At 41.4% G+C, this 19,106-nt stretch overlaps 1 protein-coding gene across 1 annotated transcript; it reads right to left on the bottom strand.

Annotated features, from left to right (window-relative positions):
* Window positions 1–404: 404 nt before the first annotated feature.
* CYP7A1 (cytochrome P450 family 7 subfamily A member 1) lies at window positions 405–18,902 on the bottom strand. The gene is made up of 6 exons (XM_067553735.1): window positions 18,769–18,902; window positions 14,192–14,432; window positions 11,727–12,337; window positions 9,207–9,337; window positions 4,063–4,238; window positions 405–3,348 (listed from the first exon to the last, which is right to left on the bottom strand). Exons 1-6 carry the CDS (start codon window positions 18,846–18,848, stop codon window positions 3,049–3,051), a joined length of 1,539 nt encoding a protein of 512 aa, XP_067409836.1. The 5' UTR covers window positions 18,849–18,902; the 3' UTR covers window positions 405–3,048.
* Between the last annotated feature and the right edge of the window lie 204 nt (window positions 18,903–19,106).

The following is a 19,106-nucleotide window of genomic DNA, read 5'->3' as shown; positions in this document are numbered from 1 at the left end:
TTTCTTTCTGCTTTTCTTACTCTGTCCTGCTTTTTACACACACACCAGCCTTACCCACACATGCCTGCCACACCCACCTTTCTCACACACACTTTTACCCAAACAAACCCACCACACACACCCTTATCCACACACAAAATTACCAAAAAAATGTAATGGCCAGCAAACGCCCTCTACCAGCATAATTCAAATTCCTGAGAGAACTCGCATATATTTTTGTATTAGGTGAGGGGGGGGGGCTGTTTAACTATCCCTCACAGCTATCTTCAATGGCAGTGGTTATGTGTGACCCCATGACAACAAGGTTTAATCCAACCCTCAACTGTGCAAATAAATACCACACACACACAAATCACATATTAACAACTATTTTAATTGGAAATGCAAATTTTAAAAGTACACTTCAGATTATTTCCATCACCAATTTTGCAGGGCATATGAAAGTTTCAAGGAAGCACCTTTTCACCTAGATTTGTAATAATAGGTAGCAACAGCAATTTCAGCATTTGATTCAGCATCAAAATATTTTAGTTGATCTATATTACATTGAAAGTGTTCTTTACAATGCTTTACTCAGCAGCTGTCCATTTTCCTAGGTGTTCAAGGTGCTGATACTAGAGTGCCAATCTGCACATATGGGTGTATTCTGCTAAGGACCTAGCCAAAGCTCACTGAAAGCAATGGGCAGCTTTCCATTGGCTTCAGTGAGTTCCTAAATGGAGGAGCATGAGCTCTCTTAAGTGCTAGAGAAGCACTAGCAGGTGGATTTAAGAGGGAATCTGAAGCTTCTCTCTGCAGCCCTGAGGTGTGTGATGGCTAGGTTGCTTATAACTGGACTGTTATGTACAGTGCTAAACTCTAGTATGCATTGGGAGGTTGTCTGCCTCTGTGGCACCATGCTCCATCCCCTTCCTCCCACCCAATGCAGGACTGTCTATTGGGGCAGGAATCTAGAAGGAGGAGAAAGGGGTTAGGAACTGGCAAGCTGGAGGCAGAGTAAAAGGCTGAGTGAAGGGTGCATCACCCTCCCATGGACGTTAATCATGGACATTATCCAGAAAAGATAATAGACCCTGGGGTTATACTACTTTAATGCACACACAGTGTGAAACTCCTGTAAGAGGGACAGGCATGGTTAGGGGAAAATATGATAGCTGTCTTCAGTGGAGCTGCATTGTCAGGCAGCAGTGGGAGGGGAAAAGTTAGCTCAGAGCTAACACAGACCTTTGTGCCTCTTGTGGATTTCCTGCAATCAGCAGTTTGGGGCTAAAATCAATAACATTCCACAAGGTGCAAACTCTGCATCTGTCCCCCGTGGAATTCTGGGAGAGAATCCTTATGTTCTCCTTCCCATAGGTATTTTTGTGGGAGGTGGTGATGCTGGCCAACATTAGCAACTGTTTAACACTTCCAAGTTTGTTTTCCCAGTGCAAAATGAACTAAAAGTAGCATGTTAGGCCACAAAGTGCTGCTGAAAAGGCAGCTAAGTTAAAGGGATAGTAGAGAAAAGAAGGAGGCTGAATGAATATGCTGCATACCATATCCCACTGCCTCCACCAACTTCAGAAAATTGGTTTTTAAAAATAACTTTTTTAAAGATGAAAGGAGCCATACTGTAAAAGCAGCAAGGCCTGCCAGGATGTGGATGAGTAGCCTAGCATTGTACTTCTAATGTCTAGGTGAGCGCAGCAATGTATAGTAAATGTATTCTAAATTGTATGTAAATACGAATGACAAAAATATGAGAATAATCCATATTTTAAGGTTACAACCATGTCAACTACAATAAGAAATTAAAATATTTACATTGTACATACAGTTAAAACACTAAGTGATCAAATGTCATTTTCTGCTTTTACCAGCTCTCTTTTGAAAATGAAAAGTGAGTAAATAAAATTAAAAAACAAGATCTAGGTAATAAATTATTACAAATAGCAGAATCTTCTCTTTTTCTTTGTCCAGGAATACTTAAAGGCTAGTGAGAAGAGAAGCAGATGGAAAATTTAAAACAGATTTAGGGCTTAATCCTAAATTTCTTATTTAGGAATAACTTTTACTAATTGCAGTAGAATTTTTGCCTGAATATAGAGTTTGGAAAGGGCTGAGAGCTCTTTATTTGACCTCTTCCTGGACAGGGTTTACTCTCATGAGTAAGGGTTGCAAGATCAGGCCTTCAATCCCTGAAAACATCAAGGAATGGGAAAATAACAACTGTAAATTAGATTCTCATTTGTTCTTTTCATTGACAGATGACAGCAAAACCACTTCTTGTACCCTGAAGAAATTTTCCTAAAAAAATCGATCCAAATTTAATTGGTCTTGTATGATGTTAGATACCCAGGGTTTGGAACACTGAAAGGAACAGAATTGGAAAAGCAAATCAAATCATGGTTGAGCCCAGTGCTTTTACGACACTGGCTTTTTGAAAAATGATGTAACAGCAGACAATTGAGAGAAGCATCTCCATCAGTCAATATGATTTATGCCTATGTGGTTAGAGTTTTGTGAAAAGTTTTTCACACCAGGAATATAGTACAAATTGGTGCAGTTTCACTAAAACGTGAAGCATTTTGTAGGTTTTCCTCAAGCACTTTGTAGGTTTTCCTCAAACATTTTGCTAGTTTTTCATGAAAACATAAAGCATTTTCCACAGGCACAAAACAAAAAACCCTGTCATTATACAATAAAAATGTTACAATAATAAAAAAAATAAGACATTTCATCTGTGAAAATGGCAAAAATTTGTCCACAAAAAATATGGGAAAATTATTTAACTCTGAAGGCAAAATTCTTACTCCATTCTCAGGGAGAAGTTGTGTTTTCTGGCAGAAAAGAAAATGAATGCCAGTTTCCCCAATACAAAAATCTCAGTTTGCATATAAAAATCCCGGTGAAAGAAAAAACAAACATTTCTCTAATCCCTACCAGCACTGTGTGGTATTCACATTGCACTGCATTAACATTATGGTATAATCTGCTTGGGTTTTTTTAGATCAATGATAATCTTGATACTGATTTTTTCCCTTGTAGATAAAATGTTTTATATGTTCACAGACATTTTAATCTATACTTGAAATCAATGTCATTAGTGGGTTGTAAAATACCCAACCCTGCTCGGGATTGGTCTAAAGAAGGACACGGCACATTTCTGTCAAGAAGCTCCATTTCAAAATATGAAAGTACCAAAGTCAAAAACTCTTTGATTTCGTGGACAGCAAATAATCTTCCAGGACATTTTGCTATTCCTGTTCCAAATGGCATGTAATAATATCTTAACTTGTGACCGTTGCGATAGAAGATAGTCTTTTCTTCTCCATTCTCATCGAGATAGCGATTGTACTTGAAAGTCTGTAAGGAACGTTGACAGTTCAATGTCTTTTAGAGCCAGAATATGCCAGTAGGGCACCACCACAGGCAGGGAGGGGAGGATGTGCAACCATACTGACACAACGCCTCCTGGGAAGAGCAGCCAATGCACAGTATGCTCCACCTCTGTGGCTGGCCATGCCCCCAGTTCTCCAAACCCTTTTAGGAGAGCTTAGCCTCTGCAAGGCCCTAACCCAGCGCAGCTCTTGCACTTAGGGCAACAGACTAGCAACCCCTGTGCAGGGGCACTGGTGTGGGAAAGCTTGTTGCATCTCTACTTGCCTTTTATTGACCTGCACAGAGGACAGCTACAGTCTATCTTTTTTGAACATGTGTCCAAATTGGAAGACTTTCCCACCTCCCTCACCACCACTCTCTGTCCTGAAGGACTCCCCTTTCTCTTGTCTTCACTTGAAACACCACAGCATGGTGGCTTTCTCTGACTGAGAAAGGAACTTCCTTTAAACCTATCACCCCTACTTTTTTGCTCAGCCAAAGAGTTTTCTGCAGAGTGATGTAAGGCCAGTGCTGATTTTGCTGCTCCGCTGCACTCACAACCCTCGCCTGTTCAGGGAGTTCCTAGACATAAATCCAGGATGTGTGTGGTACAGTGAAGCACTGATGCCAAATGCTTTATTAATAGGCAGTTAACATCTCCTGGAACAGGGAGTTTGGTATGTCACTGTAATTACTCACCAAGGGATCAGCATAGATGTCTGGATCAAAGTGCAGCAGCTGAGGATAAAGAGCTACAATGTCATCTTTGCGGATGTTGTAGGAGTTGTTATCCAAGTGCAAAGTGAAATCCTCCTTAGCAACTCTGACTGTCATGGACGCACTGGATAATCTCATTGCTTCCTTGATAATACTATCTGGAGAGAGAGAAAAAGAAAATGATTACCATGAAAAGAATCCATGTATCCCCTTGAGGAGGTTGTGTAGTCTGAATTGCTTTTAATCTTCTATAATATATGACAGGAGTCCCCAGACTACGACCTGCGGGCCGCATCCGGCCTGCCAACACATTTTGACCGGCCCACTGAGTCCAGTGGCATTACAATTACATGCAGCCCTTCATAATATAAAGCAGAGGTCGGCAACCTTTCACAAGTGGCTCACCAAGTCTTCATTCCCACCCCCTGGTGCCACCCATTCCCCCCAGCCCCACCCCTCTCCCATGTGATGTGGGCCCAGCACCCTGGCTAGGAACCGTTCCCAGTCCCAAGCAGTGCTGTGTGGTGGCTGCTCCCTACTCCTGACCCCGCCACTTCCTCCCGCTTCTCTCCCATGTGACGCGTGCCCAGCGCCCTGGCCAGGAGGAGGCACTCTGGCCCACCATAAGAGCAAGACTGAGTGATGTGGCCCGGGCAGCTGAAAGTTTGGGGACCCCTGATATATGATATTATGAAGAGAAGGAAAATGCTGAAATGAATAGAGCTAAGAAAACAGCATAAGAGGTTGATAAAAAGAATTTCCCTAAGTTTTGTTTTCTACCATCAAATTTCCTTTGATGTGGAAATTATTTTATTATCTAGATGGAAATTATGCATCGATATATATAACTATCACATTTGCACATATACACACACACACACACAACACATATAATCAGTTCTAGCCGTTCATGTTGTTTTGGAGCACAAAATATATAGGTTAAGTATCACCAGTGCCTGCACTATATAACAGACCACAAAGGGTATATCTACACTGATTCCACTGCATCGGGCTCCACAGATTGATACAGCAGGATGAATTGCACAATCAGTGGAGACCCACAAAATCGATCCCAGAAAGGCTGTCCCACTGATGTAGTAAATTCACCCCCCCCAAAAAAAGAGTAGTGCTGCATCAGCTGGAGGGCATTTTCTGTCAACACCGTGCAGTGAAGACACTGCGGTAAGTGAAAGTTGGTAAGTCAACAGGAGATACACAAGCTTTAGTACGTAGTTTGTGTATCTCCCGTCGATAATACTGGCAGTGTAGACCAGGCCTAATTGATGTACCATTGTTAGACTAAACACTAGAGAATATAAAGTATGGAACACTGCTCCAGTGGCAGAAGGGATGATAAAGGTCTCTGAAAAGGTCTTTTCCATCTCTAATGTCTAAACTTCTGATATAGAGAAGCATTACTCATAGACTTTAAAACCAAAAGGGACCATCATGGTCATCTAGTCTGACCTCCTCACATGATGGGCCACAAAACTTCATCCAGCACTTCTGCAATAGGCCCATAACCTCTGGCTGAGTTACTGAAGTCCTCAAATCTTGATTTAAAGACTTCAAGTTACAGATAATCCACCGTTTACTCTTGTTCAAACTAGCAAGTGATCCGTGCCCCAGAGAAAGGAGAAAAACCCCAGGGTCTCTGACAGTCTGACCTAAGGGAAAATTCCATCCCGACCCCAAATATGTCAATCAGTTAGAATCTGAGCATGTGGACGAGACCCACCAACCAGAAACCCAGGAAAGAATTCTCTGTAGTAACTCAGAGCCCTCCCCATCTCTGTCCATTGGAGATATTTGCTAGTTGCAGATGCGGATGGGCCATATACCATTGTAGGCAATCTCACCATTCCATCCCCTCCATAAATTTATCAAGCTCAGTCTTGAAACAAGTTAGGATTTTTGCCTCCATTACTCCCCTTTAAAGACTTTCCCAGAACTTCACTTCTTGATGGTTAGAAACCTTCATCTAAATTCAAGCCTAAACTTGTTGATGGCCAGTTTGTATCCATTTGCCCCTGTGCCAGCACTGACCCTGAGCTTAAATGACTCCTTTCCCTCCCTGGTGCTTATCCCTCTGATCTTCTTAAAAGAGAACACTCATATCTCCCCTTAGCCTTCATTTCATTAGGCTAAACAAGCCCAGCTCCTTACGTTTCATCTGGTAAGGCAGTTTCTATATTCCTCTGATCATCCCAGTTGCCCTTCTCTGCACCTGTTCCAGTTTGAATTAATCTTTCTTATACATGGGAGACCAGAACTGCACACAGTATTCCAGATGAGGTCTGACAAGGCACAGCGGTGTGAGAGGGTATATCAACCCCACACTGGGGGAGGTGAGGGTTAAGGAGCTGCTCTGGCTTCAGGAAGCCACGCCCTCTGGGCTTTGCTGGGCTTGCTCCCAGCATTCAAAAGGGAGCAGTTCAGCTCAGTCTGGGCTGACTGAGGAGGAGAGCAGTTGGGTGCAGCAGCCTCCTGCTGAAAAGCTGCCAGGACTCCAAGCTGCTAGGACCGAGCCTCCTAACTAAGCTGCTGGAAGCCCATCAACTGCAGGAGCCGAAGGCAACGGCTCACTGTCACCAGGCAAAGCAGCTCCAAAAATGAACCAGGGAGGAAGCTAAGAGGGATCCCAAGACTGAGCTGAGGCACCAACAAAGGTACAGGGAACAGGGGTAGGAAGTAATCCGGGGCACATGACTAAGTGTACCAGACCCTAGGCCACATATATGGTCTACTACTTTGCAGAGTCCTGGGTTGGGACCCGGTGAAGTATGATGGGCCCAGGTTTCCCTAGCCCCACTCCCTTGGGACTATAGCTGCTAGGCTGTGTAGCTCTTGGCTTTCGCCATTGGGCAGCGCTTCTGTGGACTATAGCTGCTAGGCAGACCAGCCATGGACACGTGCCACTAGATGGTACTTCTAGCCTGGAGCGCCAAGGCAGGCCACAACAAATGGTAATAACATTTCCCTAACTCTACTGGAAATACCTCATCTAATGCATCCTAGGATTGAATTACCCTTTTTCACAGCCACATCACACTGGCGGCTTATAGTCATCCTACGATGGACCAATACCTCCAGGTCTTTCTCCTCCTCTGTCACTTCCAACTGGTAAATCCCAGTTTATAGCAAAAACTCTTGTTGTTAGTCCTTAAATTCATGATCTTGCACTTTGCACTATTACTTTTCATCCCATTTCTATAACTCCAGTTCTCAAGATTGTACAACTCTTCTTGTATGATATTCTGGTCCTCCTCTGTTTTGGCAGTACCCCCCAACCTTGTGTCATTTGCAAATTTTATTAGCACACTCCCACTTTTTGTGCCAAGGTCATTAATGAAATAATAAATAAGACTGGTCCCAAGACTGATCCTTGAGGAACTCTACCAGTAGCCTCCATCCTGCTTGACAGTTCACCTTTCAATATGATCTGTTGTTGTCTCCCCTTTAACCAGTTCCTTACCAATCTTTCAGTCCTCATATCTTTATCGTCCATGAATTTATCTAATTCTTTTTTGAATCCACTTATAGTTTTGGCCTTCACAACATCCCCTGGCAATGAGTTCCACAGGTTGACTGAGCGTTGTGTGAAGAAGTTCTTTTGTTTATTCTAAACCTGCTGCCTATTAATTTCAAGAAGCCATCCCTTCTTCCATCCCTTGTGGGCATTCTGCTTTATCTTAATAATCTGTTTCAGAGGCTTGTTCATCTAATTTGGGCTGCAACCGTTCCTTATGAGTTTTTTCCCCTTGCTTGTGATGCAGGCTCCAGATAATTTCTGCATCTTTGTCTTAAAGTAATTCCAAGCCTCCTCTACATTCAGATCCTTCAGTTCTTCAGTCCAACCAACTTGCCTAACTAATTCCCTTAATATTTTAAAGTCTTCCCTAGTTGCAGACCTATTTCTGTTTATCATTCCAACTTCAAATGTTTAAAAGTCAATTTGATTCTACAATAAAAACTGTGTCCTGGATCACCCCTCCCAGGGAAATAAACAAGGAGGGGCGTTGAGTACGGGGAAAAAACTGACAAGATCCCTTTATGGCCTCCCCCAAAATTGTTTTCAGAGGGATTTGCCCCACCATGGTGGAAAAGGAAATGGTTCCATCACCTGAAATTGCAGAGCCCTCAATATGTAGCCCCTAGCCCTGCCTTCAGCTCTCCCCTACCCAGCTCCTATGTCCCTGGAGGATTGTGGGGATGGGAGGATGCTGTGCCTGACACCTCTTTACCCTACTAGGGAGTGGTGAGATCTGTGTGGAGGTGACCTTCTATGCAGATCATCGTCTTAGGAAGACATTCCACTTTCCTTCCCGGGAAACATTTAAAACAGGAGGCACAAAACACTTGAGGCTAGGGAAGTTCCTGCACAGAGATGTGCAATGGAATAGAGAAGAAGGAAAAAGATGTGGAGAAAAAAATCAGAATAGTGGGGCAGTATCTTCTAAGCCTTAGTGCTCAAGGGAGGAGAATATTTTTTTGTTAATATCAATGTTTTTTAAAAAAATACATTGAAACCCCCCCAATAATTATAGGGTAACATTTTCAAAAGCTCTAAGGTCCAGATCTTCCCAGGTATTTACGCTCCTAATTTCCATTAAAATTAACATGGGCCTAAGTGACTAGGAACCGAGCTCCTCAGTCACTTGGGTCCTTTTGAAAATGTTTATGTATATTTTTAAAAATATACATCATAATAATGCTTTTAGCTGTGTTGTTAGAAATTAATAGTTTGACATTCCTCAAGCATTAGTTGTAACTCCAAAAATGATCAGATTCTTCTTTTTAATCTTAGCCCCCTTTAAAAAATATAAAAACAATACAGCCTTACTTTGAATTACCTAAATATCACTGGTGCTGCATGATATAATTCTTAAGCATTACTCATACATGAAATTACATGGGAAAAATGGGATTCATTTCAAAATTATGATAATCCCCATACCACAGACATCAGGACTGCAGAGAAGTGTGGCCTTTGCTATCTAAGAATACAGTGTAGCTTTATTATCTTGCTGTTGGATGGTAATTTAGCATTTCATAGCAAGTGTTTCATAGATAAAACAATGTCTGAAAGTGGGTGTTCCTGCTAATGTTACATATGATGACCCTACCTAATACTGGCATATTATCCAGTTGTTTTCGATTCAAGGAGATATGTTTGCCATCTAAGCTGATCTCTTCACCAGCATCTTCCAGTGTTTTTTGCACCTCTTCAGTAGCTGCTTTCATTGCTTCTGGGCTCCTAAAATCAATATATCAGAAACAAAAATATTTCTTACATGTAAGTAGTGTACAAAAGGTTTGCTGTCTTAAATATGATGTTCATTATTTTTTTCCTATCTACAGTGTAGTTTGTTAATCCATGAATGTAACCTGTTAAAACAGAAAAGCTACATAACCTAGAGTCAAAACATAATTATACTTATATTGGCAAAATCCTGTTTGCTCAAAACACTGAAAAGATTGTCAAAGACTTGGTTCAGTATCTAGTTCTGAGCAAGACTAAATTAATGTGTAAATACTGTTAAATAATGACTTTTCTGTAAAGCAATGCCAAGAATAAGGAATACAGCCATCAATCCTAGATTAGGAAATAGCCCCATTGCAGCTAAAATTCTAGAAAAGAGATCATAGATCACATTCACATCATCAGCTGTCCTGGTTTATGTCCAGTTGGATAATTACATTCTGCCTACCAAAAAAAATCTCCCTGTAGTTTAAATTAAATAATGTATCCTTCACTTTCTGGTTTTCCATACAGATATGGCAGATGTTAGTAATGGATGAGATGATTTTAAACATATACAGGTTGTAATTCTGCACTCCTTGTGGGAACAGAACTTCCATGGAAAACAATAGGAGTGGCCAGAAAGTTTGTGAAGTTTATAGACTCCTTATGGATTGTCAAATGAAATGTGCTATCTAAATCTCAATCATTATCATTAGCAGGTAGGTATTGTGTCTCTTAATTTTGTTATGTCAATTTATCAGAGAAATATAGGCAGGTGGCATACAGTAAAGTCTTATCTTGAAAAGTACCGATTTAGAAATGTAGACTGAGATTTTCTAAGGGTATTTCTTCACTGACGGTGGCAAATTCACCGCCATCAAATTGATCTATCTAGATCGATTGAGCGGTCAGTGAAGACCTGCTCAATCGATCTGGAAGTCGACACATTAAAATCACCCCCTCAAGTGGAATAGCACTGCGTTGACGGGAACGCATTTCCTATCAGCACAGCAAAATGAAGACGCCCTGTAGAAGAGGGAGTTATGAAGTTGACGGGAGTTACGCAAGCTATGCAGAGTGTAGCAGAGAGGAGAATCAGGACCTATGGATCAGATCCTCAGATGGTGCAAATTGGTGTGGCTCCATTAACTTCAACAGTGCTACACCAATGTAGGCTCTGCAGATGTCTATCTTTTTTTCCTCTGTAAAACAGCTAATATATATCTGTGAATCTAGCAGGTGGGCAAATAAACAAAAATGTGCAATAAAACCTTGTCTACTCTAGGGAAATGATCTAAATATGTCCCTCTCTACCTAATGTTGGGAGCCTTAGTGCAATCAAAGCTCCCACAGCCACTGGTTTTTAATACCATGTTGTTTAGATTTGCTCTGAAGGTTTAATTGACATGGTGTTAAAAGCATCTATGGCTGCAGGATTCTTGTCTATACCAGGGCTCAAACCATTGGGCGAGACTAGGCCCGCTGACCAGGGAGTCAAGGGAGACAATTGTTCAGGGGTCCAGCAATTTAAAAGGGCCCAAGCAGTTGGGAGGATACATATGTATCCTCCTCTCCTTCACACCCCCTTTTTCCACAAGGCCGGTGGCATATCTACAGGTGGGTGTGGGCGGGCTATAGCTTTGAAAGCAGGCCCACCCAACCAGATTTTAAGCAATTCATCTCATGTTTTTATCAGCCTCTGTAAAACCGGCTGTTTCGCTTGCGATGCAAGGCTTGTGCCCATCCGTGTCAATCACAGGCCCTGCAAAAAATCAGTTCTGGCTACGCCTCTGCCCAAGACCCTCACCATTTGTGCTCTCTGCCCCTCCTCTGAGCCAAACTTATTTATTATGCACTATGCAGGTTCCTGGGCGGCTGAGGAGGCAGTATCCACTACTCAGCTTCCTGAGTTCATCAGTAATCTCCCTGGGGAGTCCAAGGGACCCAGGAAGCTGGGTAGCAGATACCACCTCCTCAGCCACCTGGGAACCTGCCTGGCACATAATAAATAAGCAAAAACTTCTGACAGAAGCCCACTCGGACCTCAGCCATCCCGTTCTAGGGGAGCCATTGACTGTTCTGCCCTGGTGCCCAGAATTGCTGTCAGTGGGCCTGGGTAAGACACTTTTAGTAACTTTCCCTAAGGCAGAAACACCCTATGTGGGATCTTCTCCTTTCCTGGACGGCATGAGAGGGGTTTCTGAGGAATCTTACTCATGCAAGACAAAGTCCCAGTCGTGCTGAAATCTATGGGAGTTTGGCCATTGATGTTAGTGGGACCTGGATTTGACATTCATCCAAGAGCAGAATTTGGTCCTTAATGCTGAGACTATTTCTGAGTGGCAACAAAGCCAAGAAGTTATTTATTTTACCTTTGGAAACTGCAGACACTGCTACTCACCTAATAAGATAGAATAAGCTCCAGAAAGTAGCAGGTATTGTGTTAGCTTGTGAAGCCCAGAGCACAGCCAGATGGGTTTTAGCTTTTTCCTTATCATCAAAAGTAGACAGAGTGTCATTCAAGAACATACGGAGAGTGACGAGCTCAGAGATGTTGTCCCTTTTTCTGAGGTTTTCATGGAGCAGAGCAGCTGCCAGCTTCTCCCGGGCATTGTGGGCGCTCTTGAACACATGGATAGGCATGCCTGCCACAAGGGCTGGAAAGATTTTATCAAATTCCTTGAAGTTTTCAAGAGCATTCAGAATAAGTGCTTTCTGGGTTTCCTGCTTAGATAGATCCTTGTCTTGGTTTGAATTAAACTCCGTGCCAAAAAGCGTTAAAAAGCCCGATTCAAACATCACCCGGCAACAGAACGCGTAAAGCCCATCGGTTACCCAGTTGTTGGAATGCAGTTTAGACGTAGTTGATTGCAGCATGACACGTTGTAGGTTTTCCATCATAGCTTCAATGAGGCAATTCAGGGCATTGCCTTGCAGGGTTCTAATGAAAGTCTGATGCATGTTTTCAGTGGTGTTTCCATCATGTGGGTCAATACTGCCATGTCCAAAAGCCTGCAACCAAATACATTGTATGTAAGATAAATAAGAATCATCACAATCTCGGTAAATAATAATTTACAAGGGAAATCACAGCCAAGATATTATCTTCATAATTTAACACAGGGACATAGAATAAGATCTGTCAACTGTAATTAATAATTGGCCACAAGCCTTAGCAAGTATTAAACAAGGACACACAAAATAGTCTATGATACATGCTTATAAATAAATCAAGTAAGCATGGTCACTTAGGGTATGTCTGCAGTCCAATAAAATGCCCATGGCTGGCCTGGATCAGCTGACTTAGACTCATGATGCTCAGGCTGCAGGGCTATAAAATTGCAGTGTAGATGTTCAGGGTCCCAGAGCCTGGTCTCCAGCCGGAGCCTGAACATCTACAATACAATTTCATAGCCCCACAGCTCAACCCTCGCAAGCCTGAGTCATAGGATCATAGAAGATTAGGGTTGGAAGGGAGCTCAGGAGGTCATCTAGTCCAACCCCCTGCTCAAAGCAGGACCAACCCCAACTAAATCATCCCAGCCAGGGCTTTGTCAAGCCACGCCTTCAAAACCTCTAAGGATGGAGGTTCCACCCACTTCCCTAGGTAACCCATTCCAGTGCTTCACCACCCTCCTAGTGGAAAATGTCAGCTGAACCAGACCAACCCTGGCTGTTTTACTGCAGCTTAGACTTACCGTTACGGCTTCATTCAATTCCCATTGAAGTGATTGGGAGCTTTTTCAGTGACTTCAGTAAGAGTTTGATTGGTTAGTTGACCAAATAGTTTTTAAAAAGCCTAATTCTCCAAAGTGCTAAGCATCTCCTGAGAGGTGCTGAGTACCCTCAACTTTCATTGAGTTCATTCAGTGAACACACTCAGCAGCTTGCAAGATAGGGTCCTTACAGAGTGAAAGAACAGACAGAAAATGATGGTAAGCCGCAGTTAAAGTTGAGTACACTTCAGCCACTTGAAGGTAAAAAAATGAAGAGGCTATTGTAATTGTCCCCAAAACAAGCATTACAGCGTACCAGCTGACTTGGGCTCATGGGGCTCAAGCTAAGGAGCTGTTTAACTGCAGTGTAGATATTTGGGGTTGGAGCCCAGGCTCTAGGGCTTTGTGAGGCTGGGGTGTTGTTTCCCATAACTCGGACTCCAGCCTCGGACTACAGGGCAAATAAAAGGGATCAATCAATTGTGATCAGAAGTCATTACCATCTGAGTGTTGTTTGAGGTTCTCTGTGAAATGAGTGTGGATTAATCTAGAATTTAGGTTCTAGGACAAGGGTTTCCACATTACAAAACCAACACCAGAACTGTTAATCTGTTGGCAGACAGGCCGAAGTTTGAAGGGGCCACAATGAGTCTTCTAGAGATGACCCCTCCAACTAGTGGCTGAAGAACAATGATAGGCTGATGGGCAGAAACTGGTATTGATGGGAGTCTATGTTCTGTGGATATATAGAGGATTTCAATCTCCAGGGCTGTTAATCTGGCATCTTTCACAAGGAGTACATTTCTTTTTTAAATTAGTCAGTTCAATATAAATTCACAACAGTGCAAACCATTTTGCACTGTACTTCTGCACTAGCATTTTTGTGATGTTACATGACTAAACAATGTCATTCTTGGATAATCTAAATCTGTTTGCAAAACCCATTGTTATTTATATTAAGGACTAAAATATCTGACACATTGGTAGATGTGAGGCAGGAGACAAACTATCTTTCAGATAGGCAGACATATGGAAAAGTCACATGTAGATTAGCTAGGTATAGTCTGAATTGTTCATGATATTTTGATATTGACTTGATATTTTTCATATTAAAATATGTTAAAATACTAAAGTCATTTTAAAGCGGTACCTTTGCAGAAGCAGCAAAGTGGAACTTTTTCCAGTCCAAATGCCTTCCTTGGCGCATCAGTGAATGGTATGAAAAGGGGTCAGTGAGAAAATGAACATATTTTCCAGCCACTTTACAAGTGAAAATATGCCCATATTTCTTTTGTCTCGCTCTGAGAAATTCGAGAGGGTTGGCACCGAACTGCAAAGCACAGCCCAGATATGGAAGAAGTCCATTTTCCACTGGTGGCTCACCTGGACGCCTACAAGTCACAAACAAATGTTACAACTTAGGGTTATAAAGTAAGATCTGTCCTTCAGCTTGGCCAGCTAAACAGGATTGTGATACCAGTCCATTTATAACAGTTTCTATAACTGTTGATAGGAAATTGCCCTCCATTGAATAATAAATCCATTATGAGGTCTATAGTATCTTAGAAAGAATGACCTTAACACCCTGCAGAGGAATTAGAATTATTAGAAGCTAATAATGACCAAAAATGTACCTTCTACTTAAGCTATATCACTGTAATTTTTATTTTTTACATTTTTCACCATTTAAATTCTATTCATTGCATGCAGTTAAGTAATTGTTCCTTAAATAAATACCCCCATGCCAACAGTTAATACTGTCTGGGATATTCTTGTTGTTGGATCCCTTCCCAGCACTTTTCAGGACCAGGGGCAGAGCTTTGTCAGTGCAGGTGTTCCGCCTCTTGATTTGATTCCACTGGACAATCTGCCAGAGTCCTAGTTTGGCAGCCTTCATGGTATGATGAAAGGGACATTTATTTGATTTATCTTTTGGTTATTAGGTTTTTTGGTTTTTTTTTTTTTTTTTGTTTTGTTTTTTGGTTACTCTATTTACTTTTTCCTCACAACCTGGCCACTGATATTTCTGACTTGTGGGTAACCTTATGCAGGGCCCAGTCTTACCAACCCTTCCTGAGCTCAATATATGGAGCTGTACACTCAAAAAATGGGTTTTGAACAACATGAAATATTCAGATAAAGATTCACTTTTGGTAGAAACTCTCCAAGTTTTCAACAAGAAATTGAAACCTGAAAAAAACTGGAAAAAAAAAAGTCTGTTAAAAAAACGAATAAATTTAGATTCATTTTGTGAAACACTAAAAGTTTATACTGAAAACCAAAAATGCTTGCTGTGTCTGGGTTCTGAAAATGAAAAGTGTTTGGTTTTCAGCCCTTCAGTGGAAACAATCAAAAATTTTCATGGGAAAGTTTAAAGAAAACCATTTTTTTAAAAAATGTGTTGTGAAAAATAATTGCCTTTTTTTTTTTTTTTTTTTTAAACCAACCTTTCCTTATAACATGCAAGTAGTCACAATGACTTCAGTGGGATTATTCTGGAAAATAAGCAATCTTCACATAAGTAATGCTTTGCAGAATGAGGTCCAGAATTTCTGGTTTGTAATGTCTGTAAGTAAAAATCCACACTTGTTTTCATTAAAGTCATTGGCCCAACTCTCATTGACTTTATCGAGCACAGGACAGGGCCCTAAACACCTAGAGCCTGACTGACCTGTTCCAGCTGAAGTCAGTGGCAAAACTCCTTCAGTAGTTCTAGAGCCCAATCCTTGGAATTACCAAACACCTGATAGTTGCTTCAGTGTCCTCAATATCCCTTGGAAGTTGAGGATGCACAGCACTTCACAAGAATCAGCCCCTTAGTTGCTCAGTATTGGGCCCTTAATTGCTATGCATATTTTAAAACCGATAACGTTATCTCAAGTACACACTGTCAATTAAGAATGTATAAAAAACAAACTTATTATTGACAGTTTTAAGGGACAGAAAGAAAGGAGGAATTGGAGATGGATGGACAAGCATCACATGAACAAGAGACACGAAAATGGAATTATTTTATTTATTTGGTTGATCTTTGGCTCGTACAGTTATCTAGCACATTGAATGCTGAGCACTTTGAACCTACTAAAGAAAGATGATTATTGTTGGCATGTCCTATTTGGGGCTGATCCTGCACCACTAAAATCAATGGGAGGTTTGCTCACGGGCCCCATTTCAGCAAAGCAATTAAGCACCTGTTTAAAATTAAGCATGTGTTTAGGTGCTTTGTTGAACTGGGCTCCAAATAACTATATTCCTGCATGTGGACAACCACAGTAAGTCACAAATAACTTTTAAATAATATGTGTCATAGACTTGAAAGGCAGAAGGAATCAAGATTGTTGTAGCAGGGCGGTCTGCCCCTTTTACGGCCTGCAGAGCCAGAAAGCAGCAAGCCCGGGCCTAAGGAGATGCCAAGCAGGCAGGTGTTGGGAACCTGTTGATCCAGCTAAGCAGTAGCAAATGACTGGATCTGATTCCCACCTGGATCAGCTGGTTCCCAAAACTGCCTGCTGGGCTTCTCCCTAAGCCAGGGCCTGCTGCTCCTTGGTTCTGCAGGCCCTTAAAGGAGCAGACCACCCTGCTACAATCATCTACTCTAGCCTGTATAGCGCAGGCCAGAACCACCACCTAACACCTGCACACTAAAACCCAACAACCAAAGTGAAGCCAAAGTATTACGACCGCCAGGAGACCAGACTATTATGTGCCACAGGCAGACGATAGGAGGGACCAAGGCGCATCAGTGCCCAAGACCCCCACGAAGGCAGGGAAATGGTTAAATGAGATATATCCAGATAATTCTGGCAAGTGACTAGTACCCACATGCTGCAGGGGAAGATGAAAAACCCCTATAGTCACTGCCAATCTGAGCTGGGGGGAAATTCCTTCCCCACCAAACGTATGACTTATCACATGTTCATAGAAAATAGTATACACAGAATTATTCATTTTCTATACTTTTTATTTAACACTTTACAAGAATAAGAAACAGGGTAGCCACAATGCAGAACAAATATACAAATATAATAAACAACTGCATCAATTTGTTTGTATCTGTACATGTGGCATTCCAAATAGGATGAAAACTTGAGAGTGTTTACTCAATAAAGAAATCCAAATGATGCCTAGATTAAGGCTAGGTGTTTGATATGGCTGCAGTCCACCTTGAACTACACTGATACATAAAAGAAAATGAAAAAGGGATAAAACAGTCATCTGTACATCCAGGGGCAGCAGATATAAGAGGTTTGGGGAGACTTATGCCGCCGGCGGAAGCTCCTGCTTCGCCTCTGCCCTTAAGGACCTGCCCTTGTTCCGCCTCTTCCCATCCTCACTCTGTCCCACTCCTCCCCACCCCCAAACCTCACAGGAGTAAGCGGTGGGCGGGGGCCCTCGGGGAGGAGACAGGGAGGCAGCAGGGCCTTGGGGTGGAGCCAGCCTCCCCAAATTCAAGAGGCACGTGCCAACTATGTGTACATCAGAAGCATAAACATGTATGACCTCATTTCTGAGAAGTACTGAGCACCTGCAAAATGTATTGACTTCAATAGAAGCTGCACATGCTAAACACTTTTGAAAATCAGAACCTTAACATCCCAAATCATGATAGTTTTATGACCACATTTACCGAGGGATTTCTCCTTTCTTTGTATCTCTATCTACTGTAAGTCACTATATGCAGAAGAACAAGAAAATGGGTACATATGGTCTGGTTTATTTTTTTACATACATAAAAAAAATGTTTGTATTATAAATATCTCTCCCCCCCACCCCAGAAAAAAACCAACCAACATCACCATTGTTATCCTTCCCTTGTCAATCTGCTTATGTTCAGACTACTTTTGTCCTAGTCACGTACACAAGGTATTTTAACAGAAGTGAAGTTTAGGATACATTTAAAAAGATACTTTACCTCCACCTTTTTACTCGAATAAACTTAAAACAGCACAGTGTTACCATTATTCCCCAGACCAGAAATGATGCTAACATTTCAAGCAATCAAAGTGAAATTTCAAGAGTTTCAAGTGGAAAGGAATAGCTAACAGTGTGGTACACTTTAAAAACTGAGAGTGATGCAAAAGACAAGTCAAGGCGTCACTTTTTATAGTAAACATATTTATGAATTTGTTTGTTTCTGTATGTGGCTCTTGCCAATAAGCTAAAGACTTGAGAATATTTCCTTAATACAGTAAACAATCCAAATGGTAACCAGAATTAAAAGTTGAAATGGCAACATGCCAAGATTAAACTACATGGATACTGAAAAGAAAATGAAAAGGGTAAGGGATAAAATAGTTATCTGTACATCAGAAGCATAAGCATGTAGGATCTGATTTCTCAAAAGTACTGAGCACCTGCAAATCTTACTGATTTCAATAGAAGCTGCACATACTAAGAACTTCTGAAAATCAGTCCCTTAACATGCCAAATTATTTATAACGTTATTTACAATTGGATTCCTCCTTTCTTTATATTTCTATCTTCTGTTAGTCATTGTATACAGAAGAACAAGAGTATGGGTCGCATAGCCTGCTTCTTTGTTGGTTATTAATTTAGGTACACAAATGTCATTATAAGATAAAGATTTCAAATAACAAAACACCAACATCAACATTGTTATCATTTACTTATCAATCTGCCAATGTTCAGACTGGTTTTGTCTCAGTTATGTATACACTGTCTTTTTACAGAAATGAGGGTTTCGATACGTTTAAAAAGATACTTTACCTCCTTCTCATTCCCAGAATAAACCAAAAACAACAGCATAGTATCACCACTATTCCCCAGGTCAAAGATGCTGCCAACATTTTCAGGCACGTACAGTGAAATTTCAAGTCAAAAAGAGTAGCTACCAGTGTGGTACACTTTAAAGACTGAGAGTTATGTAAGTGACAAGTCAAACAGTCACTTTTTATATAGAGTAGGGGCACCCATTTACTCTATTGAACTTAAATAACCTAGGCAAGCTATTAATTAACCATTTCTGGACAGAAGTTATTATGTCTTCATTCTCACCGATAGCTCTGTAAAAAATAACCTGAGATCTAGACAGTTGCAGAGGTGGC

Source organism: Emydura macquarii, unplaced genomic scaffold (genome assembly GCF_026122565.2).
Source record: "Emydura macquarii macquarii isolate MOO-44397 ecotype Brisbane River unplaced genomic scaffold, CSIRO-AGI_Emac_v2 contig_1477, whole genome shotgun sequence".
In the NCBI taxonomy this organism is placed as follows: Eukaryota; Metazoa; Chordata; order Testudines; family Chelidae; genus Emydura; species Emydura macquarii.
Note: the sequence above shows the minus strand (reverse complement) of the source record. Positions and strands in the feature narration are given on the sequence as shown.

What these genes read in the sequence shown, in the direction of transcription:
- CYP7A1 (XM_067553735.1), bottom strand. Translation starts at nt 18,848, where the DNA reads ATGTTGGCAGCATCTTTGACCTGGGGAATAGTGGTGATACTATGCTGT. An exon ending in ACTTTGCTGCTTCTGCAAAG is followed by an intron (nt 12,338 to 14,191) that starts GTACCGCTTTAA and finishes ATTTGGTTGCAG; the next exon opens with GCTTTTGGACATGGCAGTAT. An exon ending in ACATCTATGCTGATCCCTTG is followed by an intron (nt 3,349 to 4,062) that starts GTGAGTAATTAC and finishes CGTTCCTTACAG; the next exon opens with ACTTTCAAGTACAATCGCTA.